At 41.4% G+C, this 25,868-nt stretch overlaps 1 protein-coding gene across 1 annotated transcript; it reads right to left on the bottom strand.

The window, feature by feature from the left end:
* Nucleotides 1–11: 11 nt before the first annotated feature.
* tut1 (terminal uridylyl transferase 1, U6 snRNA-specific) lies at nucleotides 12–25,868 on the bottom strand. Its single transcript, XM_055657260.1, has 10 exons — nucleotides 25,539–25,868; nucleotides 19,234–19,424; nucleotides 17,693–17,902; nucleotides 15,012–15,126; nucleotides 13,719–13,849; nucleotides 11,176–11,414; nucleotides 10,154–10,263; nucleotides 7,689–7,811; nucleotides 4,224–4,316; nucleotides 12–2,502 (listed from the first exon to the last, which is right to left on the bottom strand). Exons 1-10 carry the CDS (start codon nucleotides 25,615–25,617, stop codon nucleotides 1,403–1,405), a joined length of 2,391 nt encoding a protein of 796 aa, XP_055513235.1. The 5' UTR covers nucleotides 25,618–25,868; the 3' UTR covers nucleotides 12–1,402.

The raw sequence follows: 25,868 nt of genomic DNA, 5'->3' as shown, positions 1-25,868 counted from the left end.
ATTTTCCCGGATATTTGAAACATAACATTCTGTATATCTTTATTGTTGCCAAGTTTAACAATTAGAAATCAAAACTCTTTGGTTAGATCGGATAAAGATAATACAAATCGGAATATGATGTACAGAACAGGACTGCTGGTCAGGGAGAAAGCAGATTAAAGAACTTTACACAAAAAAAAATCACTGTTGATGTAAATGTTTGCAGTTGCAATTTTGATAAAAGCTAGAAAGTAAAAGAAAATCTATCCACTGTCCCTCCTTGAACTATTTTGCTGATCTCCACGAGTTCTAATAACATTCTAGCATATACATGATCCTTTAATTCTGGCCCTTACTCCTTCCCAAATGTCCTTGTTCTATAATTAATGGCAATGCTTTTAGTTGTTAAAATATTCTAGAATTTCCTCCACGATCCTTTCCAACATTAACTTTTCATTCTTTTAAGGCACTCTATAAAACCAATTGCCTTCAATATTTGGTCATCGGTCCTTCAGTAACATTTTTGTTTGATAACATTGCTGTGAAGCACTGCAGGAAATTTACAATGTTAAAGGTATGAATAAAAATTGTTGTTGAGAAATGGCCCTGTCCCACTGTGCGAGTTCACTCCAAGAGCTCTCCCGAGTTTGCCCTGATTCGAACTCGGAGATTTATGGTAGTGGTCGCTCGTCGGTACTTGGGGCTCTCGTGGACATTTTTCAACATGTTGAAAAATCTTCGAGTCTTCCCGAGCTTACCTGCCGTTAGCGAGTCTTCCCAAGTACCTGCCGTTAGCGTTACGAGTGCTAAGACGTCCCCGAGCTCCGACGTACCCGCTACGTTCATTCTCCGTGCATACCACGAGTTTCATTTTTTTTAAACTCGGGAGAGCTCTTGGAATGAACTCGTACCGTGGGACAGGGCCATTACATTTAAATACATTGCATAGCAAGGCTGCTCTACAAATAGAAAATAGTACCTCAAATTATAGAACTAAAGAGAACAGATAACCCAATTAAACTCACATTTATTGCCAGCAAAGTTAATACAAAAATGTCATATTATCTGATGTTCCGCTCATTTAGAACACACCTAACCAAATTTCTCTCCAGAAAACCCCAACTCAAACCAGCTCTTTGTGTAGACAAGAAGCCACTTGTCAACATACGTTGACATAACTTGTATGTTGCATTGTGCACAACATACTCATTACAGAACTTTAATGTAAAGAACTTCTATGTTAAGGTCACCCTAATTTTGCTCACCCCAATTTTACCTTTCCAACACAGATGATTACTCCCTAACTAAACAACTAACAACACAAACTTCTGTTTAGATTAGCATAGTTTTTCTGAGAAACGTATAAACTGTTCAATAGGCATTTATTTATAAAAATAGTTATGAAAATACGTCAAATGCCACATCATATCATCTCGTCAGATTTCTCAATGCACTTTTCAACCATCTTGGGAACAAATGATTCCAGAAAATGAAAGAATTCGATAAATAACGTGCATTCTTGAATTGGGGCAACTCTGATCAAAGTCCTCGTGTCTTCATTACCTCCAACCAAAAAGGCATCGAATTTAAAGGTTATTAATGGTGAGGATTTATCCCCATTCTCCTCCTGCTGCTGCAATATAGCTTCAGTAACTTTACCTTCTGTTTCTAAGGAACTGATAACTGTGCAATCGCCCGAATCAGATTCATTTGTTCTGTAACGGAGCTGACGCCTCACCTTTCTCCGTCCAATCCATACTCTGCTCCACACAGCAAAATGCCAAGTCACTTCTCCCTGGTACAATGGAGCCTCAATTGTATCAGTCTTTGCTCTTTTGGCACTTGATGCTTCTGCTTTCTCTTCCGCAAGAGAGGGTCTCTTTACTCCAAAGTTAATCTCTTCTTCTATATTCTTAACTCCATTTGAGCTGGTGATTTTTGCATCATTGATCTGTATGTTATTTTCCTCAGTATTTGCACAGCTACATTTAAGGATGGACTCCATTACGTAGTGAACAGCATGGCATACTTTATCAAACCAAATTTCCCTAAAATCTGGAGATCCGTGTAATCTTTTCCTCGTTTGTTCAGAAAGACACGACAGCTTGAAGGGGATATTTATCAAATTCTCACCTTGGCTCATTTCTTTGCCTGCGCTATGATCTGCACCTGGGGAAGGTGCAGGGGAACAGTCAGTGCTACTTAAAGGTTGAAACAATCTGACTATACCCCAGACCTTCCCTTTGTTAGATTTTCGCTGGTACTGCAGGCTGCGACAGTACTTGCAGGCTTCATCCAATTGTCGCTTAAACCTTTGTGCTGTCCTTTCATTGATGTTTCCAGAGACATTGTGACTCAGTTCAAATGGATCCTGAATATTAATTGGACCAAGTCTAATTTTTTTATCTGAATCGGGTCCAATGAAGTCAGTTACAACATGAACTTTACCATCCTTCAGTGAAATGACAGTCCCAGCATAGTCAAACTCTGCATAAAACTTATAAAACTCTGCAAGAAGTACACCTGTTAAGAAAAATAATATTTCAGATTTCCAGGGATAATTATTAATGATGTGCAAGATTTAAATTCAGTGCATTTTTAAGATTCTCCAAAATGTTCTAAGTGCTGGGACAGAAGTGACAGAGTTTGGTGAGTGGAGAAGGAATGAAACGTTTTGACTTCAATCACACACAATCAGCAACAAACATAAAAGGTATGTGAAGTAGCAGTAATCAGGTACGGATTGAAGCTGCCATGAATTTGATTCAAATTCATAGACACATGGACAATAGGTGCAGAAGTACGCCATTCAGCCCTTCAAGCCAGCAACAATATTCAATGTGATCATGGGTGATCATCCATAATCAGTACCCTGTTCCTGCCTTCTCCCCATATCCCTCGATTCCACTAGCCCTAAGAGCTCTATCTAACAATTTTGAATGCATCCAGTGAATTGGCCTCCACTGCCTTCTGAGGCAGAGAATTCCACAAATTCACAACCCTCTGGGTGAAAACGTTTTTCCTCATCTCAGTTCTAAATGGCCTACCCCTTATTCTTAAACTGTGGCCCCTGGTTCTGGACTTCCCCAACACCGGGAACATGTTTTCTGCATCTAGCCTGCCCAATCCCTTCATAATTTTATATGTTTCTATAAGATCATCTCTCATCCTTCTAAATTCCAGTAAATACAAGCCCAGCCACGCCATTCTTTCATCATATGATAGTCCCGCCATCCCGGGAATTAACCTGGTGAACTTGCGCTGCACTCCCTCAATAGCAAGAATGTCCTTCCTCAAATTTAGAGACCAAAACTGCACACAATACCCCAGATGTGGTCTCACCAGGGCCCTGTACAAATACAGTAGAACCTCCTTGGTCCTATACTCTCAATATGAAGGCCAACATGCCTTTAGCTTTTTTCTACTGCCTGCTGTACCTTTCATATCATCATTAAACAGAATAGTACAGACAATGGAAATAGAAGGTAAAGAGAAAGGATGCTGGAAATAACCGATGACAGGCCATCAACACGAAACGATAACTCTATTGCTTTCTTGACAGTGGCTGCCTGACAATTGGAAATTGGTTCAAAATTATATTGGAGCTGGATGAAGATTATTTCAAGAATTGCAAGACAATTACTTTAGGAAGGATGGATACACAGACAGACAGATAGACAGATAGATCGCAGAAACTGGCCCTTCAGCCCAGCGAGTCCATGCTGACCGGCAAACATCCCGTACACTAACACTATCCTAAACACTCGGGGCAAGCCCAGTCGACTATCCTACAAACCCATAAGTCTTTGGAGTGTGTGAGGAAACTGGTGCATCCAGAGAAAACCCACAAAGTCACAGGAAAAGCGTACATATTTCATACAGACAGTACCCGTGGTCAGCATCGAACCGGGTTTCTGCCGCTGTAAGGAAGCAACTCTACCTCTGTGCCGCAGTGTCGTCCTGTGCACACCAAGTAGTCAGAATTTAATTTAATTCTGTCTAAATAAAAGTGCGAGGGTATTACACTAGCTGCTCCCTTAATTTAAATGTAAAATATAAATGTTGGAATATTTAGGGACAGATAATATCAGTGGAAACAAAACGTTTGTGTTTTAAGCCTGAAATGTGAAATGTTTCCTCCTTTACAACTTTTTCTGTTGTACATACAAAATATTTAATAATGAATGCCCTAAACTAAATAGAAACATTAATTTTAAAACTAAAATTTAGCCAAATATACTTACATAAAGTTTCAGTATTTGTATCGACTTCAATTTTAGAGCGATCGCTTGGAAAAGAGCAGTCCCAGCCATCAATTATACATTGGTCTTCCTCACCTTAATAAGAGGTTTTCTGTTAAGATCCATTTCACTAAAAGGTTGTACGTAACATAACTAATTACAATTAAAAATTATCGACCACATATGGCAATCTGCAAGATTCAACCTACCTCATAATCATTTATCTACTCAGTCTACAAATCCTTTCAGAGAACAATGAGTTAACTATCACAATGCTTGCTCCAATAATAACAATGTTCCAGTTTTCTTTACTTCAATCACTGCCATTTGAACAGCACTCCGTTATTCAACACAATAAAACTCATTTTTATAAATGTGTCCTCTGCAGTTATCACATTTAATCCACCCAAGAACATTCTTTCCAACAATGCAAAGGTGAAGCTGTTCGTAAAGCCAGAAGGACAATCTACGAAAGGCAGTCTGCTATTGTGGATTTATAGAAAGGTGCAGTTATAGGACAAACCCTTCAACTCACAATGTCTGTGCCGTCATAATGCAAAGATAAACTAATCTTGTTGACATACATGATCAACACCCCATCATTCCCTGCATATCCATGTGCCTATCTAAAAGCTTCTTAAACACCACTTTTGCATCTGTCTCCACCAATAGGTGCAGGAATAGGCCATTTGGCCCTTCGAGCCAGCACTACCATTCAAGATGAATTGGCCTCCACTGCCTTCTGTGGCAGAGAATTCCACAGATTCACGACTTTCTGGGTGAAAAAGTATTTCCTCATCTCAGTCCTAAATGGCCTACCCCTTACTCTTAAACTGTGACCCCTGGTTCTGGACTCCCCCAACATCGGGAACATGGGGGATCCTGCATCTGGCCAGTCCAATCCCTTAAGAATTGTATATGTTTCTATAAGATCCCCTCTCATCCAGCGAATACAAGCCCAGTCGACCCATTCTTTCATCATATGTCAATCCCGCCAGCCGGGAATGAACTGAGTTAACCTACTCTGCACTCCCCCAATAGCAAGAATGTCCTTCCTCAAATTAGGTGACCAAAACTGCACACAATACTCCAGGTGTCATCTCACCAGGGCCCCGTACAACTGCAGCAGGACCTCCTTGCTCCTATACTCAAATCCTTTCGCTATGAGGACCACCTTTCTTCACTACCTGCTGTACCTGCATGCTTACTTTCAGTGACTGATGTACAGTCAGGTCTCGTTGCACCTCCCCTTTTCCTAATCTGACACCATTCAGTTAACAAAACGTACCTTTAGCGGCGTTGTAATTCTGCCATTGGCCGTGTGCGCGATTTTTGATGCGTTTGAGGGGGGTGGCGGGGGGAGGCCGGGTTAAAATGGGTTTTTTTTCCCGACCTGGTCCTGAATTATATTTGTTGGAGTGCAAGATTTTGCTAAAAAAAATCGTTCCTACGGCCGTTCTGTGTGTTTTTTTTTTTAAATCACCCAACAAGTTAATCGCTGGAATGATTTTAAAAGCAGCTTCTGAAGCCGTCAATGCCGACAACTGGGACGGATTTTATGGAGGACTAGGTAAAAGAAAGTAGTTTATTTTTATGTATAAAAGTATTTCTTAAGATGTATTTAATTCACATTTTAAGTTGCGAAACGGTGATTTCCCGCCCCCCGAAGAACCGGCAGTGTTTTTCATGCAGATATGGGGGTATAAATTCACCGCAACCTCAACTTTCTAAATGGTCCCGTTCCAGAAAATCCCACAGGCAAGTTGATTTAAATGGCCATTAATTTACAGGTATTAAACATTAAATTCCTTCCATCTAGCCTATAAACCCATGACAATGAGATTTAAAAATTATGTTATATTCTGAATTCTTGTGTGATTGTTATTTGGACACTTAGAATATTTAAAAATGTTAATCTATTCTTAAGAAATGGATAGATGTTTACATCTAGTATTTGAATTTTGTAATTAGCTACAATTAGGTGACTAACCAGTTATATGCTTTAATTTCAAGTCATCTAAGTAAGATTGTTTCATGTTTGTTTCAGAATGCTTCAATCTATAATAACTGAAAATTTCTTTCAGTTCTCTTAAATTTTAAGAAAGTTATCGTCCTTTAAATGGTCTCGATCACAGCTTTTGTGTTAAGTCAATGAAAAAACAAGATGCCAATTTCCGAGTATGAAAATGGCCATAACGTTTTTAATACTGAAGATATGAAATTGAATTAGGTGTCAAATTAAACTTCCTTTTATGCTTTATCTGATGGGATAAATTAAAGACTTGATTTTTTAAATCTCAAAATTTTGTAACATTGCTACATTCAGATAATTATCTGCCTTTTTATTCTTGCCACCAAAGTGTATAACATCACATTTATCCACGTTATACTACATCTGCTCACTCACACAACCCATAATAGTCACCCTGCAGCCTCCCAGTATCCACCTCGCAGCTCACACTGCCACCCAGCTTAAAGTCATCCTCAAACTTGGAGATGTTACATTTAATTCCCTTGTCTAAATCGTTAAAATATATGGTAAATAACTAGGGTTGCAGCACTGAGCCTTGCAGCACCCCACTAGTCAATACCTTACCCCTAACACCATGACAATAGGTGCAGGAGTAGGCCATTCGGCCCTTCGAGCCAGCACCGCCATTCAATGTGATCATGGCTGATCATCCCCAATCAGTACCCCATTCCTGCCTTCTCCCCATATCCCCTGACTCCGCTATTTTTAAGAGCCCTATCTAGCTCTCTTAAAATCATCCCCATGTGCTCTAATGTTGCACACTAACCGCTTATGTGGGACCATGTCAAAGGCTTTTTGAAAGTCCAATTACATCACATCCACAGGCTCTCTCTTATCCATTGTACTTGGGACATCCTCAAAAAAATCCAGAAGATTAGTTCAGCATGATTTCCCCTTCATAAATCCATGCTGACTTTGACCGATTCTGTCACTGCAGTCCAAATTCGCTGTTATTAAATCTTTAATAATCGATTCAAGCATCTTCCCCACTACCGGTGTAAGGCTAACTGGTCTATAATTCCCCATTTTCTCTCTCCCTCCTTTCTTAAAAAATGGGGTTACATTAGCTACCGTCCAGTCCACAGAAACTGATCCCGTCTATAGAACATTGGAAAATTATCACCAATGCATCCACGATTTCTAGGGCCACCTCCTTGAGTACTCTGGGATGCAGATCACCAGGCCCTGGGGATTTATCTTTCTTCAGTCCCAGCAGTTTACCCAATACCATTTCCTGACTAATGTGGATTCCCTTCAGTTCCTCGGTCCCCTAGTATTTCTATTAAAGCTATGCCCACTGGTATTTAATATTTCCACCCTGGGAAAAAGGTTCTGTCAACCCCATCAGCTACTGTAAATATCACACTACCAGTCAAATTCTGTTCATATCTTCCTTTAGTATAGTAGTTTTGATCCTGTGTCTTTGTATATCAAACCTGCATGCTCTTTTAAATGGTTCACAGTGGGAAGAATTGGAGGTGTTCTATTCTGAAGGAAGAACACAACTAAGAGAGTAACTGCATAATTATTCATCAATGATCCCCCTCCAAAAGGATTTCCTGAAGCAAAAGCAAAAAATAAATTAGGTGGTCAAATAAGCACAAACATTTTAGTCCAAGCACAAGTGAAATAGGTAAATGCAGCCAGAATGTTAATATTAAAAAAAAAATCTAACTTAACAATACAAATTGAATCTAAAATTTGTCACTAGTCATTTGGAGTTATTTTTGCTGAAAATGTTATCATACCATTAATGCAGCAATTATAGTTATTACACATTTCTCATTTTACATTAATATGTCAGTCCTCGACTGACCCAAGCTAACTTTCAGGTTTTTAAGTAGTTCCTCCCTGCAACGATGTACCCGATTTCAATCCCCATAACAGGAGTTAAGTCAGCGAAACCTGACAAGACATTTGTACTATTTAGAAATTTAACATTTTTAAAAATGTATTGAAAAGTGAATGGAAAATGTTTCAAGAATTCAGGAGGATAGTCACTATAACTTTTCTTATTTGAAGAAAAGGGCAACAAATGACTAAATGGTCATTTCAGCCATGTTACATTACCTATGATAGTCTGTAAGAGGTACACAGCGATGAACTAATTCACTAAAGTCATATAAACCACACTTGAGGTAGGCAAAAAATGCTGAAGTAACTCAGCGGGTGAGGCACCATCCCTGGAGAGAAGGAATGGGCGATGTTTCTGGTCGAGTCCCTTCTGCAGACTGATGTTAGGGGAGGGGGCGGGTCAAAGATAGAATGTAGGCTGAGACAGTAGGACTGGTGGGAGAACTGGGAAGGGGGAGGGGATGGAGGGAGAAAGCAAGGGCTATCTGAAGTTAGAAGTCAACGTTCATACCGTTGGGGTGTAAATTATCCAAGCAAAATATGAGGTGCTGTCTGGGGGCCTCACTCTGACAATGGAGGAGGCCCCCAGACAGAAAGGTCAGATTGGGAATGGGAGGACAAATTGGAGGAACAGCACCTCATATTTCACTTGGGTAGTTTACACCCCAGCGGTATGAACATTGACTCTAACTTCAGGTAGCCCTTGTTTCTCCCTCCATCCCCTTCCCCTTCCCAGTTCTCCCACTATTCCTACTGTCTCTGCCTACATTCTATCTTTGTCCTACCCCCTCCCCTGACATCAGTCTGAAGAAGGGTCTCGACCCGAAATGTCACCCATTCCTTCTCTCCAAAGATGCTGCCTTACCTGCTGAGTTACTCCAGCACTTTGTGTCTAACTTTGATTTTAACCAGCATCTGCAGTTCTTTCTTTAAAACAAACTTGATCCTGCCCTGACCCAGTATTAAACAAGGTCACTTTTGACATCCTGCTGTTTACCGGCACGCACCAAGAATTAATATTGATTAAGGGCCTCCCCAGGTTACCACAGGGTTCCATTCCCGAGAACTGATCATTACCCAAACAGTTTGCATGCAGTCACAGGGAGAACGTTAAAATTCCGTACAGACAGCACCCGTAGTCATGATCAAGCCCGGGTCTCTGGCGCTTTAAGGCAGAAACTCTACCGCTGCGCCATTGTGCCATCTCAAAAAATCAAAGTGCTGGAATAACTTAGAGGGTCAGGTAACATCTCTGGAGTTATAGGGAAAACTCTGTCCACAGAATTTGACAGACAGCTAACTCAGTTCTTCAGGCTTACTGGCTGTTAAACCTCTGATGCAAACAAATATTTTAAGTTTCTTAAGTATTTTAAGTATTTATTAAAAAATTACACCATTTAAAACAAATTAGAACACTGGGTGATTATCAAAATCAATTAATGACATTTAAATTAACAGAGTTTTAAAATTGCATGTAATTTATTTATTTGTCATGCAATTATTCTTCTCCGTTGAAATGGCATTGCTGAACTAATATTCACACGGTAAATTTCAGAGCCAATGTAAAATAATTTTAGTGTCTCTCTCACAGAGAAATTGAATAAGATTTAATAGGTAAAAACAATTTGAAAAAACAAGTTTCTAACCAAATATTAAACAGAGCTAACAGGAGCTACAGATGCTGAAATCTTGAGCAAAATACAAACTAAAGGAGGAATTCAGTGGGTCAGTGGAGAGAATTGGTCGGAATTCCATTTTGCGCCACTGATGTTGCCTGATCTGCTGAGTTCTTCCAGCACTTAGTATCTTGCTAAATATCAATAGGCCTGTTTTACCCCACATGGAGATGAAAATAGATCATCCAATAACATTTCAATATTGTTGGATATGTAAACAAGCAGTTACATGATAATAACTTTGGAGGTTCTTTCAATTGGTATAAATATGCATTCATGATCACCCTCCAGTTATTAACCCTGCGTAAATGAATGATCCATGGTCTCAAAGCTACATGCACCAGAACTGCAGCCAAATGTAACCATCTTACCAGCCAAATGCTTCAGTTTTGCCCAGTGGCGAATCGCATAAACCAGAGGTCTCACTCTTGGATCCAATGAGGCACATAACTGAAGAAACATTGTGTTACGTACAGCCAACCTAGAAAATACAACATTATCAATCATTCTTAGTTTCAAGCCATTAAAACATTTGGTTTTGTAACGCTTTCGCTTTATTTTGGAAACACAAGAATCTGCAGATGACAATTTACAAAAAAAGACACAAAGTGCTAAAGTAACTCAGCAGGTCAAGCAGCATCTCTGGAGAACATGGATGTGTGACGAATGGATACATTTTCCAGAGATGCTGCCTGCCCCACTGAGTTACTCCAGCACTATTGTGTCTTTTTTAGCTTTATTTTATTTATGGCTAAAGGACTATGGCTATTTGCTTACCTATGTTCTTCATTCGTTTTTATAAAACTGAGCCTCCTATACTGCAGGGAAAAAACACCCAGCCTATCCAGTCTCCTCTTTTAACGCAAACCTTCCAGACCCAGTAATATTGTCATCAATATTCTTTACACCCTTTCTAGCTTAATGACATCCTCCCAATATCAGGGCAACCAGAATTGTACAGAAAATTCCAAATGTGGCCTTACCAGCATATTGTACAGGTGTTAAATGACATCCCAACTCCTTTACTCGTCTTAATCAGTTAGACATAATAGAGGTTCATAGCATGACTCAAGAGATTCGAGATAGAATGGTAGCATGGAAATCAAGGTGGATTTTGAGAATTTGGAATATTAATTAGAATGAAGATGAGAAATGCAGTGGTTGTGAATTGGCCATTGGCAACACGCTCTTAGGAACAGAAGGTGGTGCGCAAGAACAAGCTCTCAAAAAGGGAAATGGGGAAGAAATTAAAATGTAGGCCAAACTGGCTGCAGAAAAGGTATAAGAATCTTATACCTATTCCCCACACTTAAAGATTAAACTCTTTACGGTAGAAAAAAACATGCTGTCCAGAATTTATAAACATAAATAATGAGTTTATTATGTAGAATACCTATTATTAATAGAGATGTCTCCTTGCAAGCCTGATTCCTTATGAATAAATTTAACCACAGGAAGCCTGGCAGTGGTGACAGCTTGAACTTTGTGAACACCTGGAACACACTTTTGCAAAACAGTAGCTACAAGTTCAAGTATTTCAGGCGTTGTTGAGGTTTTCAAGTCAATGTCAGACAAGATCGACTCTTCAGATTCGCTCTCAGACTGAGTTTCCCGTTTAATATCTGTATCCCCCTGCAACAAGATAAAACACGTTATTTGGATTGATTCTGTAAGTCTTATTAATTCTCAAATCAAACTCTTTGGCCTTCTACCAGGGTTTCTCAATTTTTTAGAACTTTTGTGGCTGAAATATATTAATATTTAGCAAGCGATGAAACAGTTAACACCATTGGAGAAATCCCAAGTTTTGACTCCAGAGCAAATGCGTCTAGAATCTATTGCCTCAGCATATAAATTTATTATGGTTACTCCTGTTCTGAATAATTGAATCAAAGGGTTACAGCAGAATTATGATGAAGTAACCACCTAAAAAAATCTAGTAACATTTGTCCCTCGATTAAGTGACACTTTCTACAAGTGAAAATCAGTTTAATTTCAAAACAGCTTTACTCAGGAAATTATAATTCAGAAAACTTTTACAAAAAGGAAGGTATTGCAACAGTATCTTTTCTGCTACATTGATATTGCGATTTATTTTATTGGACTCATATTTGGAACAGCAGGGCTTACAATTAAAATTCCATTTCTTTTCCTCAGTGGAACAACTAGCCATACTTCATCTGAATTACATTTATGTAAAATATTCAAACATATCTTTTTCTTAGAATCACTAATTTCTGCAATGTTTCTTCAATGTCAGTTCAAATTGAAAACATTAAGACTCTTTAGTTTAGTTTATTGTCACATGTTACGAGATAGTGAAATTCTTTTGTTGCGTGTGATCCAGTCAGCAGAAAAACAATACATGATTACAATCGAGCCATTAACAGTGCATAGATGCATGCTAAGGAAATAATGTTTAGTGCAAAGTAAAGTCTGATTGAGGATAGTCGGAGGGTCACCAGATGATTGAAGTAAGTTGATTCAACACTTTAAGTATACAGTAGTTCAGCACTGCTCTCTGGTTGTGGTAGGATGATTCAGTTGCCTGATAACAGCTGGGAAGAAACTGTCCCTGAATCTGGAGGTGTACGTTTTCTCACTTCTATATATTTTGCCCGATGGGAGAGGGAAAGAGGGAGTGGCCAGGCTGCGACTCGTTCGTGATTATGCTGCTGGCCTTGTCGAGGCAGCGTGAGTTATAAATGGAGTGAATAGAAGGGAGGTTGGTTTGTGTGATGGTCTGGGCTGTGGCCACAATTCGCTTGCTGTCTTGGATGGAGCTGTTCCCAAACCAGGCTGTAATGCATCCTGATAAAATGTTTTCTGTGGAAGTTGGTGAGAGTTGTTCAAGTTTAAGTTTACATTTATTGTCACTGTACCAATTATTACGGTGAGATTTGGGTTGCCATACAGCCATACAAATAAAAAGAACACAATACAACTTAACACGAACATTCCCACACAGCGGAATCAATGTTTCCCACTGTGAGAGAAAGCAACAAAAGTTCAGTTATCCTCCTCTATGTTCACCCGTGGTCACGGCCTATTGAGGCTTCCACAGTCGCCGCAACGTCGCCCTGATGCTCAGGCCCTCTCACCGGATGATGGAACATCACTCTCAGCAGGTTGGAGTTCCGAATTGGGCAATTCCTACTGGAGACCACGGCTTCCGAAGTCCACAGGCCGAGCTGGCCAGAGCTCCAACACGGCAATCGTCGGCCAAAGATCCCAGGACTCCGCGATATTAAAGTCAGCGCCGCCTGCGCTGGAAGCTCTGCAGTCCACAGCTCCACGGTGTTTAAGTCGGCAGTCTCAGCACTCCGGAGCTCCAACTCGGCGACCCCGGTATGGCATTGTCCTGCTCCGTGGTGGTACTTTAGTGCTGCGCCGCTGCTGAAGCTGAAGCTGTGGCCAGTCTCCGGCAGGAAAGGCCGTGCCAATCCAGATGGTAGGCCGCGGGTAGGGGGCAAAGATGCGGCTCGGAGGACAGACGCATCCTCGACCAGGTAGTGACTGAGAAAAACAGTTTCCCCCTTCACCCCCCCCTCCCCAACCCACACATAAAAAAAGACTATAAGACCTCCAAAACAAAACTTTTTGACAAACTAAAAATAAAAGAAAGATGAAAGGATGAACAGCTGCGGTCGGGGAAGCCATACTCAACGCCGCCAACCTTAGGAGGAAAAACTAGTAGGGGACATGTCGAACTTCCTAAAGCTTTCTAAGGAAGTAGAAGCGTTGGTGTGCTTAGTGGGGGCATTGGTGTGCTTAGTAACATCGATGGTGTGCTTTTGGGGCAATACTCTTTTGGGTAACCACGTATAAAAGGATTAAATATGGAATGTACACAATAATTGAAGAAATTCTAATCCTGCGTTTTTGAACACTGGCCAAATACTACCAGATTCCTCAAAGAAGAAAGGTAAAATATACCTCAGTTTCAACTGCGGCATTAGCATTTGCCTGATAAGTTTTTGTATTTTCAAGATCCAGGAAGAGATCCATGTCACAGCCATGGATATCGAACGCATTCACTGATGACCCAAAGGGTAAGATTTTACAACCTAAGTATAAAAACGCAATAGGTCACTTGTTGTTATGTTCTCATGTTCTAGCTATGCATTTTATAGAAAGAAAACCCTTCAGAAAATCCTTCAGAAAAAAACAAAAATAAAGCACCGTGTGAATGAAATAAATTCTACCAACTGAAGTAATCCTTGGCAAATAAATTGTACCGTGTGAATGGTTAAATCATCTTTTCAATCCAGAAAACCTGGTTTCAATTTATCCCTGCTGGTATAAGAATCTCCCCACTTTAAGTGTTCATTGAAAAATGAGCATGTCTGTGAGCCGCTGTAGTAAAAACCAACCTTAATCAGGTATAACATTGAGCATGCAGTGTATGAAAATCACATGCATCAAATGTTCATCTAAGATTAATGCCAATTCGCATTGTTGGCAGACTAAGAACAACTTTGAACATTGGGGCTCAGTGCACTGAACACTTGGTGTTGATACCAGGTAGAGTCACCCAAGCTATATTCAAATCTAAGAGCCAAATCAAGTATGGGTCTGCTTGTGGCTAAGGTTGTAGGCATGGATGGGGTTTGTTAAACCTTGCCAGGAGGAATTTAGCCTGAGAGAGTCACTCTGAGGTAAGATTCCATTAATTTATAAATCAGTAACAGGATGGAAATATTCACCATTAACTGCAAGACGCTGGACTTTTGCATCTGTTGGATGTCTCTGGGACAAATAACATCCAGGAATTAATCAACTTGGAACCAACCCCGGTCTCCATTTTTGTAGGTTAAATATCAGGTAAGAAAAATTATATCGGAAAATGGACAAACATACTGATATTGTGAAAGACAAATTTCTGAATTTAAATACAGGGCCCCTAGTTCAAATGGTGGATCAGATGAATTTTACTCTGCCCACACTTCTCCTCTCAGTCCCTTCTCCCTTACATTTTATTTCCCTTTCTTTCAAGACTCCCTCCCACATCCTTTCTCTCCCCACCCCCCCGGTTCTTTCCTGTGCTTTTTCCTCTTTCCCTTCCCCAATCTTTCTCCATTGTGGGGATTTATTTATGTTGGTCTTAACTCGTTGTTCTTAACATACACATTGAACAAGGAGCATTAATGTTAGTCACATTGATCCACATCCATAGTACAAAATAATTATTACAGATCAGGCAATAATAAAGATAAATAGAGCACTTACCTGGAAAGAATTCTGAAAAGACCTCCTGTAATAGCGACACAATCAGTTTCCTAAGCATTCTTTCATTGTCTGTAAACTCAAAAATCTCCAACAACTTCTTCAATTGTTCATCAACCTGTCACACAATGTATTGTTGTTTTTACTCTGAACAAGAATATAAATCAATAACTTCAATTTTATATAGAACATAAAGTAGGTGTGGGTATATGGAACACGCTCCCTGAAATAGTTGAGGTAGGTAGTATTAAAGCATCCGAATGACATTTGGACACGTACATGGATAGGAAAAGTTTAGAGGGATATGGGCAAGGAGGACTAGCTTAGATGTGGAATATTGGCAGGCACAGACAAGTTGGGTCAAAGGGCCTGTTTGCGTGCTGTATGACTATGAGTAAATAATTTATCTCAATGTGATGACTGAATAGGTTTCTCTTTAGTCAGTGGATTTAAAACAAAAATCCCTGTCGACTTTGATTACCGGAGTCATGGGAAGATTTGTTAATTCATGCAAAGCAGATTGAGATGTTCTGCAAAAGAATCTTCATTGGAAATTAAGTGAAATCAAGAATGTTATTTTTGACACAAAAGTAGCTCTACCTTTCATTTATTTTCATATTTTGCTATTTAAACCCTATTGATTATTGTTTTTGTTATATTTTGTAAGGATTTGAAAATTTGTAAAACCAACTTTGCTCCTGGCTCCAGTCACTAACAGACCAAGTGCCATGCAAAGAGCAACATTTTATTTATTAGATTTGAAAGAAATAAAAAAGAAAGAAAGAATTGTTCCGTTTTATCCAAATGTACAGCATAGAAACAGATTCTTCGGTCCAAATCGTCCATGTCCATCAAGATGCCGCAGGCACGGTGGTGCAGCGTTAAGAGTTGCTGCCTGACAGCATCTGCAGTGCCGGAGACCTGGGATCGATCCCGATTACGGGTCTGTCTGTACGGAATTTGTACGTTCTCCCCGTGGGTTTCCTCCGAGATCTTCGGTTTCCTCCCACACTCCAAAGACATACAGGTATGTAGGTAACTTGGCTTGGTATAAATGTAAATTATTCCTAGTGTGTGGGATAGTGTTAATGTGCGGGGATCGCTGGTCGGTACGGACCTGGTGGGCCGAAGGGCATGTTTCTAAGCTAGTCCCATTTGCCCGCATTTGGCTCAAAGCCCTCTAAACCTTCCCTATCCACGTACTTGTAAAAATGTCCTCTAAATGTTATTACTCTACCTGAACAAACTATTTCCCGACAGCTTGTTCCATATACCCACCAACCTTTGTGTTAAAAGGTTGCTCCTCAGGTTACTATTAAATCTTCCCCTCTATGCCCTCTCGTTCATAATTCCTCTACCCTGTGAAGAAGACACTGTACATTCTCCTTATTAAGATTTTATACATCAATATATGATGACCCCCTCAACCTCTATGCTAGGAATAAAGTCCTAACATGCCCAATCTCTCCCTATTGCCCTTGAGTCCTAGCAACATCTTCATGATTCTTCTCTGTACCTTTTTCATGAGAAATTCACCACTGCAGTGCAGATGTCCCAAAGTCAGTAGACTGCAGAGGGGTAAGCTGTGCTTATGACTTCACTTCATAACAGGCCAGTTATAGTGTCATTTAAGAGGCATTTAGATAGGCATATGGATATGCAGTGAAAGGAGGGATATGGATAATGTGCAGGTAGGTGAGATTAGTTTAGCTTGACATCGTGTTCAGCACAGGCATAGTATGCTGAAGGGCCTGGTCCATGTTCTATGTACAAGATTATCTGCTAACAAATTTGGATATAGGTTGATGAAAGGCCTAACCGTTAAAATGTAATTGAAAAAAATTAAAATGATAGCTGCTTCAGCTTTTAAAAATGTGAAATCACAGTACTCATTAAAAACATAAAACAGATATACAAATAAAATGAATTTACCCGTCTTTCGTGCAGCCCTAAATCCTCTTTAAAACAATGGGATTGAGAAGTCGACACAAAAGCTAAAAAGTGGGATTAAACTGAGATGAACGGATTACCTATATCTGTTTAATTTTGCTTGTTACTTGTTTTGCAAAGAAGATTATTTAATACCTGGTAATATTGGTGGACAGAACAATATTGAGCACCAAATCAAATTGGAAATAATGAACTGACCAAATTTCACTGGCAAATATTGCGATTTTTCTGCCATAAATCTCAGTAAATTTGAGTTCCACCATGCATGGGGAATCCAGCAAAGAATTGAATATATTGACAGACGCGACCCCATCTAGCATCTACATTTTCGACTCCATATTTCACAAAATGATTAAATGCCTGCAGTTTCATTTGGAATATGATTATGTTCCACACTGCAACCTGACGACACTGTTATGCAGCAGATAAGGAGGGTGCCCAGGGTAGTTGCTACTATTTTACCATATTAAAAACTACAATTTGAAAAACCCTTTTAAATGCATTTTCTTCTTTCCAACCAGGAAACTATTCAAACCACCTTTTTCTTAAGCCATTCTTTCAGATGAAATAAATTTCAAATCCTGCCTTTCAAATTTCCTTTCCTTCATCAATCTGGCCAGGTAAAGAACAATGGGGAAAATTGGGGGGGTAGGGTCATGCATTCCAATTCATCCATTATAATCCAAAAATATTATATTCCAAAGATTTACACATCTACTCAGAACAATACTTACATCAATTGCTTGGCAGAGAGCCTGAGATAATTCTTCAAAATCGATGAACTGTTTTTCCCCAGGATCCTGCCTTTTCTTCGGAATATATTTGAATTCCTTATACTCTCTGCGCTTCACTCGTAGTTTCTGACCGTTCATGGAGTGCCGTGGGATAGACAACACTTTTTCCACTTCTTTATCACTTTCCATCTCAACAATAGCATATAATCCCTGCCGAAATAAATCAAAAACTTTTCCAATAGGTTAATAAATTACATTCAAATCAGTGGTTTTGTGTAACTTCAATTACAAAATTCTTAAATAGAAGACCGTCATCTAGCAGAACAAAATAGGGAAAGGGTTGTTGGGTCACAGCTGAAGCCAAGAAGAATCCCTCTTGTGGTTCTGAAAGGAAATTTTCAAGGTGAGAGCAGCTGTCAAAGAAATGGGTTCAACTACAGCATGCAGTTGTACCTGAAGCAGGGGTAAGGAAGATAGACACAAAAAGCTGGAGTAACTCAGCGGGTTAGGCAACATCTAGACCTGAAACGTCATCTATTCGTTTTCTCCAGAGATGCTGCCTAACCCACTGATTTTGTCCAGCTTTTGTGCCTATCTTCAGTTTAAACCAGAATCCAATTCCTTCTTACACATAAGGAAGATTGCTTTATCAGACCATTTATATCTCTTAAGATTCTTTTTATTTTCTCTCCCAATATCCCACCTATATTTGCCACACGTATACAGTGCCCTCCATAATGTTTGGGACATAGACCCATCATTTATTTATTTGCCTCTGTACCCCACAATTTGAGATTTGTAATAGAATAAAATCACATGTGCTTAAAGTGCACATTGTCATATTTTAATAAAGGCCATTTTTATACATTTTGGTTTCACAGTGTAGAAATTACAACAGTGTTTATACAGTCCTCCCATTTCAGGGCACGATAATGTTTGGGACACAGCAATGTCACGTAAATGAAAGTAGTCATGTTTAGTATTTTGTAGCATATCCTTTGCAATGACTGCTTGAAATCTGCAATTCATGGACATCACCTTTCCTGTCCATGGCAGATATTTCAAACCCCTTTGGTGTTTTTTCACTCTTTAAATTTATGATGATTACGGGCGAAAATAATAGTCAAAATATCCAAATCTTTTCAATACCTGCAGTATTATAGTTTTATTCTAATTCACATTTCCACAACTGACACTCTGAACAATTAAGTTTTCTTTGGTAGCAAAAACGCATGAGATTTTTTTCATTTTATATAGCACTTATTTTCCCTCCAAATGTGGAATCTGCTCCATTAGTGTGGAAACAGGCCCTTCAGGCCAACTTGCCCACACCAGCCAACATGTCCCAGCTATACGAGTCCCACCTGCCTGTGTTAGACCCATATCCCTCCAAACATGTCCTATCCATGTACCTGTCTAACTGTTTCTTAAACATTGGGATAGTCCCTGCCTCAGCTAACTCACCTGGCAGCTCTTTCCATATACCACCAATTGTTAGAATAACTTCGATCGTACTGAAAGTATCTCAATTTTTGACTTACTTTGTCTTTGTCCATTATCACACTTGCAACTGGGCCAAAGTTCTGAAAGTAATCTGTGATCTCCAAATTGGACGTGCCTTTTTGGAAACCACTCACAAACACGCTCTTCTCTTGCTGCGATTTCCTCGTATTCCTCACACTCAGAAGTTTTTGATGTTTCTTTCCTTTAACATGTTCATTTAATGTGGGGCCTGAAAACATAAGAGTTCATAAACCATAGAACAAAAGGTAACCATCACATCTCTTCTGCTTTACCAGAAGTTATTTTAAAATAAATATGGACTAAATTTATCTTGTGCCTTTTCTTTTGAAATAAACACTTGCATCAAGTATCCAGTATTTCAGTCAGCACCTGTCATTCCAGCACAATGAAATCTGATCCAAATCCAAGTGGCTAGTTATGGAAATCTTTTTGGAAGAACTGTAACTGAGTGACGAGCTTGCTTCAGAGATGAATTATCTTAAAACTTTGCATAATATACCTTGTCCACAGAAGGCCACAGCTCACTAACTGATAAAAGGTCACAACTCCAATGAAACAAAAAATTATGATAAATTTCAGATTCATACCAGTCAACGAGAATTAGTATTCCCACAGAATTGGTAAAGTTCAGAAAATTGAGAAAGATCATTAATAGAAAATATACCCAAAAAAATGAAACACAAGATATTTTGTGTGTACATACAGTGCCCTCCCTAATGTTTGGGACAAAGACCCATAATTTATTTATTTGCATCTGTACTCCACAATTTGAGTTTTGTAATAGAAAAAAATCACATGTGGTTAAAGTACACATTGTCAGATTTTAATAAAGGACATTTTGGTTTCACCATGTAGAAATTACAGCAATGTTTACATGTAGTCACCCCCATTTCAGGGCACCATAATGTTTGGGACACAGCAGTGTCATGAAAATGAAAGTAGGCATGTTTAGTATTTTGTTGCATATCCTTTGCATGCAATGACTGCTTGACATCTGCAATTCATGGACATCACCATTTGCGAGGTGTCTTCTCTGGTGATGCTCTGCCAGGCTTGTATTACAACCATCTTTTGCTTATGCTTGTTTTGGCGGCTAGTACCCTTCAGTTTTCTCTTCAGCATATAAAAGGCATTCTTAATTGGGTTCAGATGGGGTGATTGACTAGGCCACTCAAGAATTGACCATTTATTAGCTTTGAAAAACTCTGTTATTGCTTTAGCAGTAGTTTTGAGATTATTGTCTTGCTGTAGGATGCCAGCCAATGAGTTTTGAGGCATTTGTTTGAACCTGAGCAGATAGGATGTGTCTATACACTTCAGAATTCATTATGCTACTCCCATCAGCAGCTGTATCATCAAAGATAAGTGAACCAGTACCTTCACAGCAGCCACACATGCCCAGGCCATAACACCCGTATCCGGTGGGCGGCGCGGCTCTGGCCAGCAGCGCCCTCTGCAGTCTGTCCGCGTTTTATTATTTTCTGTCTGTGTTTTAATGTAGTTTTTGTTATTTTATGTTGGGGTGTGTGTGTGGGGGTGGGGTGGGAGGGGGGGGGGAAACTTTTTAAATCTCTCCCTGCACTGGAGACCCGACCTTTTCTCGTCGGGTTTCCGTTGTCGTTGGGGCCGCAACGAGGAGCGGCCTCCAACAGGAAGAAGCCGGGGACTCTGGTGCTACAACTCACCGTCGCCGTCGCGGGGCTGGCCGAGTCCGGAACGGTTGGAGCGGTGGAGGAGCGCTGCTGCTGCTGCTGCTGCTGCTGCTGCGGCCCGACCGGAGAGTCGGAGGCCCCAACAACAGGTCTGTGGACGGCGGCACCAGGAGCCCGCGGCTCCCTGGAGGGAGACCGCTTTTCAGGGCTCTCGCAACGGCGACTTTTCCCGCCCGAGTTGCGGGGTCGAAGAGCTCCTGGAGCAGGGCCTAACATCACCGCCCCGCGCGGCTGGGAATGGCCGCGGGACTTTGCGAGCGCACACCGGGGGCTCCAACACCAAGACCCGGTGTGCGACCTCGCACCACCCGGCGTGGCTTTAATGGCCGCGGGACAATCGCCATCGCCAGCCGGGGGTTTTGACTTTGACTCTGACATCGGGGGGGGAGAGTGCAGTGGAGAGATAAGTTTATTTGGCCTTCCATCACAGCTATGTGATGGATGTTTATGTAAATTATGTTGTGTCTTGGGTCTATGTGTTTGTATGTATGGCTGCAGAAACGGCATTTCGTTTGGACCTCAAGGGGTCCAAATGACAATAAATGTATCTTATCTTATCTTACCCCCACCACCGTGTTTCACAGATGAAGTGGTATGCTTTGGATCTTGGGCAGTTCATTCTCTCCTCTATACCTTGCTCATGCCATCACTCTGATATGTTAATCTTCATCTCATCTGCCCAGAAGACCTTTTTCCAGAACTGTGGTTACTCTTTTAAGTACTTCTTGGCAAACTGTAATTTGGCCATCCTATTTTTGCATCTGACCAGTGGTTTGCATCTTGCAGTGTAGCCTCTGTATTTCTGTTCATTAAGTTTTCTGCAGACAGTGGTCTTTGACAAATTCTTGCCTGACTCCTGAAGAATGTTTCTGATCTGTCGTACAGGTGTTGGGGATTTTTCTTTATTAGAGAGAATTTTTCTGTCATCGGCTGTGGAGGTCTTCCTTTGCCTGCAAGTCCCTTTGCGATTAGTAAGCTCACCAGTGCTCTCTTCTTAATAATGTTCCAAACAGTTGATTTTGGTAAGCATAAGGTTTGCCTGATATCTCTAACACTTTTATTCTTGTCTCTCGTAACGGCTTATTTGACTTTCATTGATACAACACTGGTCCTCATGTTGATAAACAGCAATAGGAGTATCCAAAGGTGATGGAAAGACTGGAGGAAAGACTAGGCGCTGAGAGCACTCTTGTACCTGCATTGAGGAGGCAATTAATCACACCTGAGCAATTACAAATGCCTGTGAAGCCATGTGTCCCGTACATTATGGTGCCCTGAAATGGGGGGACTATGTATAAACACAGCTGTAATTTCTACATGGTGAAACCAAAATGTATAAAAATGGCCTTTAATAAAATCTGATGTGCACTTTAACCCCATGTGATTTTTTTTCTATTACAAATCTCAAATTGTGGTGTACAATGACAAATAAATAAATGGTGGGTCTTTGTCCCAAACATTATTGAGGGCACAGTATATAGCAAAATAAATTATAATTAAAGAGAAGGCAGATGAATGATCAAAATATTCTCCTTTTACAATTTCCTGGCAAGGTTAAAGTACTAAATGACTAAGGGAGTTATTTGCAGAAAAGAAGGCAAGATAAAGTAAATCAGAAAATGCTGGAAATATTCAGCAGGTTAAGACAAAATTGGAAAGCAACAAAGTATTAGAGTAACTTAGCGGGTCAGGCAGCATCTCTGCAGAACATGGCTAGAGCTGTCCCGTTCCGTGCCGGGACCATTCTTTAAACTGATTGTGGTGGGGCAGGAGAGAAAGCTAGAAGAGAGGAGGAGCAGGACAAGGTCTAAAGGGCCTGTCCCACGAGCATGCGACTCCATAGGCAAGACTCCTAACGTGGTCGCTCGAGCTGTACGGCCTCGCGGGGCCGGCCCCACTTCGATCGCTGGAGCCGTATGGTGTTGTGCGGAGCTGGTCCCGACATCGCGCAGGGCTCTGAAAAACTGACCGTGTTCAAAAATTCCGCGCAGCAACGGCCTGTCGGGCGTGCACAGCGTCTCGACGCCATACGCAGCATCTTGACGCAGCGTCTTGACGCCGTACGTCACGCGCGGACTTCGCTCGAACTTCACGTCACTCACTCGACCTCCGCGCGGCCCCCGCTTCCAGTTTGGTCGCGCTCGCCGCTTGCAGGCGCATGCTGGCGGGACCGGTCCTGTACAGGGATCACTCGACCTCCGTGCGGCCCCCGCTTCCGGTTTGGTTGCGTTTGCCGCATGCAGGTCGCATAGAAACATAGAAATTAGGTGCAGGAGTAGGCCATTCGGCCCTTCGAGCCTGCACCGCCATTTAATATGATCATGGCTGATCATCCAATTCAGTATCCCGTACCTGCCTTTTCTCCATACCCTCTGATCCCCTTGGCCACAAGGGCCACATCTAACTCCCTCTTAAATATAGCCAATGAACTGGCCTCAACTACCCTCTGTGGCAGAGAGTTCCAGAGATTCACCACTCTCTGTGTGAAAAAAGTTCTCCTCATCTCGGTTTTAAAGGATTTCCCCCTTATCCTTAAGCTGTGACCCCTTGTCCTGGACTTCCCCAACATCGGAAACAATCTTCCTGCATCTAGCCTGTCCAACCCCTTAAGAATTTTGTAAGTTTCTATAAGATCCCCTCTCAATCTCCTAAACTCTAGAGAGTATAAACCAAGTCTATCCAGTCTTTCTTCATAAGACAGTCCTGACATCCCAGGAATCAGTCTGGTGAACCTTCTTGTGGGACAGGCCCTTAACTCATCCATTCCCACCCACACCACCCCTTTCCCAGGTACATTACCCTATAACCGCTGGAGATGAAACCTCAGTCCTTTCAAATGAGGCAGGGATTTACTTCCACCTCCACCTCCACCTCCACCAGCATCATCTACTGTATCCACTGTTCTAGGTGTGGACTCCTACATATCAGCGATTGTTTCTCTGAATATCTTCTCACAGTCTGTCTTGCCCTATGCGATCTCTTGGTTGCCAAATACTTTTAACTCCCCATCCCTTTCCCTTACTGATCTTTCTGTCCTGTCCTGGGCGTCTTCCACTGTCAGAGTGAGGCAAAACGCTAATTGGAAGAAAAGCATCTCATATTTCGCTTGGGCAGCTTACAACCCAGCGGTATATTGATTTCTCAAATAACCCTTGCATCCCGTCTTCATCCTTCCCCCACCCTACTTGTCATACTAGTTTCATTGTCGCCCTGCTGAGTTTTACTGTTTCTATCACTCGTTATCACCTTCTCCACAGCCAACAATGGACCATTGTGGGCTCCAACTATCCTTGATCATCATTGCTGGCTTTGATTTGTCTTTTTGCATAGCGTTCATTCATTTTTCTATGTACCTTTTCATATCTCTCAATTCCCTCCCCTGACTCTGAAGAAGGGTCTCAACCCGAAATGCCACCTATTCCTTTTCTCCCGAGATGCTGCCTGACCCGCTGAGTTACTCCAGCATTTTATGTCTATCTTTTCCGGGCGGAAATTTTGTGCGGGCACTGGGAGCCCGCAGAAGGAATATAGGTGGGAGGCAAATAGGAGGAGGCAAGGAAGAAAGGTGGGGCAGTGGCATGGGGGAAGGAAGGATGGGTTGTTTGTAGGTTAGTCAACTAAAATTGGAAAATTCAATGTTCATATCGTTAGGTTGTAAGCTACCCAAGTGGAATATGAGGTGTTATTTCCTTCAATTTGCAAAAAAAACATAAAGTGCTGGAGTAACTCACTAGGTCAGGCAGATCTGGAGAACATGGGTAAGTGATACCGGGTCAGGACCCTTTTTCAAAGGTTCCTTTCTTCCAGTTTTCACCCCCACGACAAACATTCTTACTGAGGATCCCAACCTGAAACATCACTTATCCATGTTCTCCAGACATGCTGCCTGGCTCGCTGAGTTACGCCAGCATTTTGTGTCTTTCTTTGTAAATCAGCATCTGCAGTTCATTGGTTCCTCCAATTTGCATGTGGCCTCACTCTGGCAATGAAGGAGGCCCAGCTTAAATAGGCCAATATGGGAAGGAGAGTTAAAATTATTAGCAAGCTAGAGGTCCAGTATGCCTTTTGTTGAACACAAGTGTTCAGCAAATTCAACATCTGGAGGATTGCAGTTGACATTTTAAGTCAATGACTTTTAATCCAAACTCTAACAATTCCCAATTCTCTTAGAAACTCGTTAACCTGAAATATTAATGTCCATTTCTTCTTTCTCCATGGATGCTGTCTGGTATACTAATTAAATACACTATTAAAACTAATTACATAATTCAGGAAATTTGAAATGAAAATGTTCAATGCTAGAAATTATGCAATTAGTTTTAATTTTAGGGTGGTGGAAGAGAAACTGGACAATAGTAAGTAAACAGAATTTTGAAAATATGATATTTCATCACTTTGACCACAGTCGTTCAGCCATGTTTCGGCTTGAGTTGTCAGAAACTGTGGATTGCAAATGTTTACAGTTCAAACGATGTCACAAAGTGCTGTCAACCAACATCTAAAGTAGGAAACTTCTGAAGGCAATAGTTTGATCTTCCGTTGTCGCAGTCACCGCGCTCCCGAGGCCCGGCCGTGCCCGCCCGCCCGCGCGCGCCCTCGCGCCGACTCACTGTTGGGCATGCGGACGTCGCAGAGCGAGCAGCGGTAACCGCCGCCTCGCGCCAGCGGCTCGATGTCGGCCTCGTTCATCCCGCCGCCCGCAACACCGGCCTCCCGTAACACCGGCCTCCCGCTCCCGCCACCAACACCACCGGCCTCTCGCACCAACACTCCGCAGACGGCTACCGCCGGCACCTCCCTCCGCCGGCTCGGCGGCCCCCAGCGCCCGCACAAACGTTCCGCCCAGAAAACAGCTCCGACAGACACACAAAGCTGGAGTAACTCGGCGGGTCAGGCAACATCTGTGGAGAGAAGGAATGGGTCGAGACCCTTCTTCAGAC

Source organism: Leucoraja erinacea, chromosome 27 (genome assembly GCF_028641065.1).
Source record: "Leucoraja erinacea ecotype New England chromosome 27, Leri_hhj_1, whole genome shotgun sequence".
Classification (NCBI taxonomy): domain Eukaryota; kingdom Metazoa; phylum Chordata; class Chondrichthyes; order Rajiformes; family Rajidae; genus Leucoraja; species Leucoraja erinaceus.
Note: the sequence above shows the minus strand (reverse complement) of the source record. Positions and strands in the feature narration are given on the sequence as shown.

Bases quoted from the DNA above. Each gene is read 5' to 3' on its own strand.
- tut1 (XM_055657260.1), bottom strand. From the start codon at position 25,617: ATGAACGAGGCCGACATCGAGCCGCTGGCGCGAGGCGGCGGTTACCGC. The intron at 11,415-13,718 runs GTATATTTTACC...ATCTTGTTGCAG, and splicing joins ATGCCGCAGTTGAAACTGAG to GGGGATACAGATATTAAACG. The intron at 4,317-7,688 runs GTTTGATATACA...CCTCTTATTAAG, and splicing joins CCATTTAAAAGAGCATGCAG to GTGAGGAAGACCAATGTATA.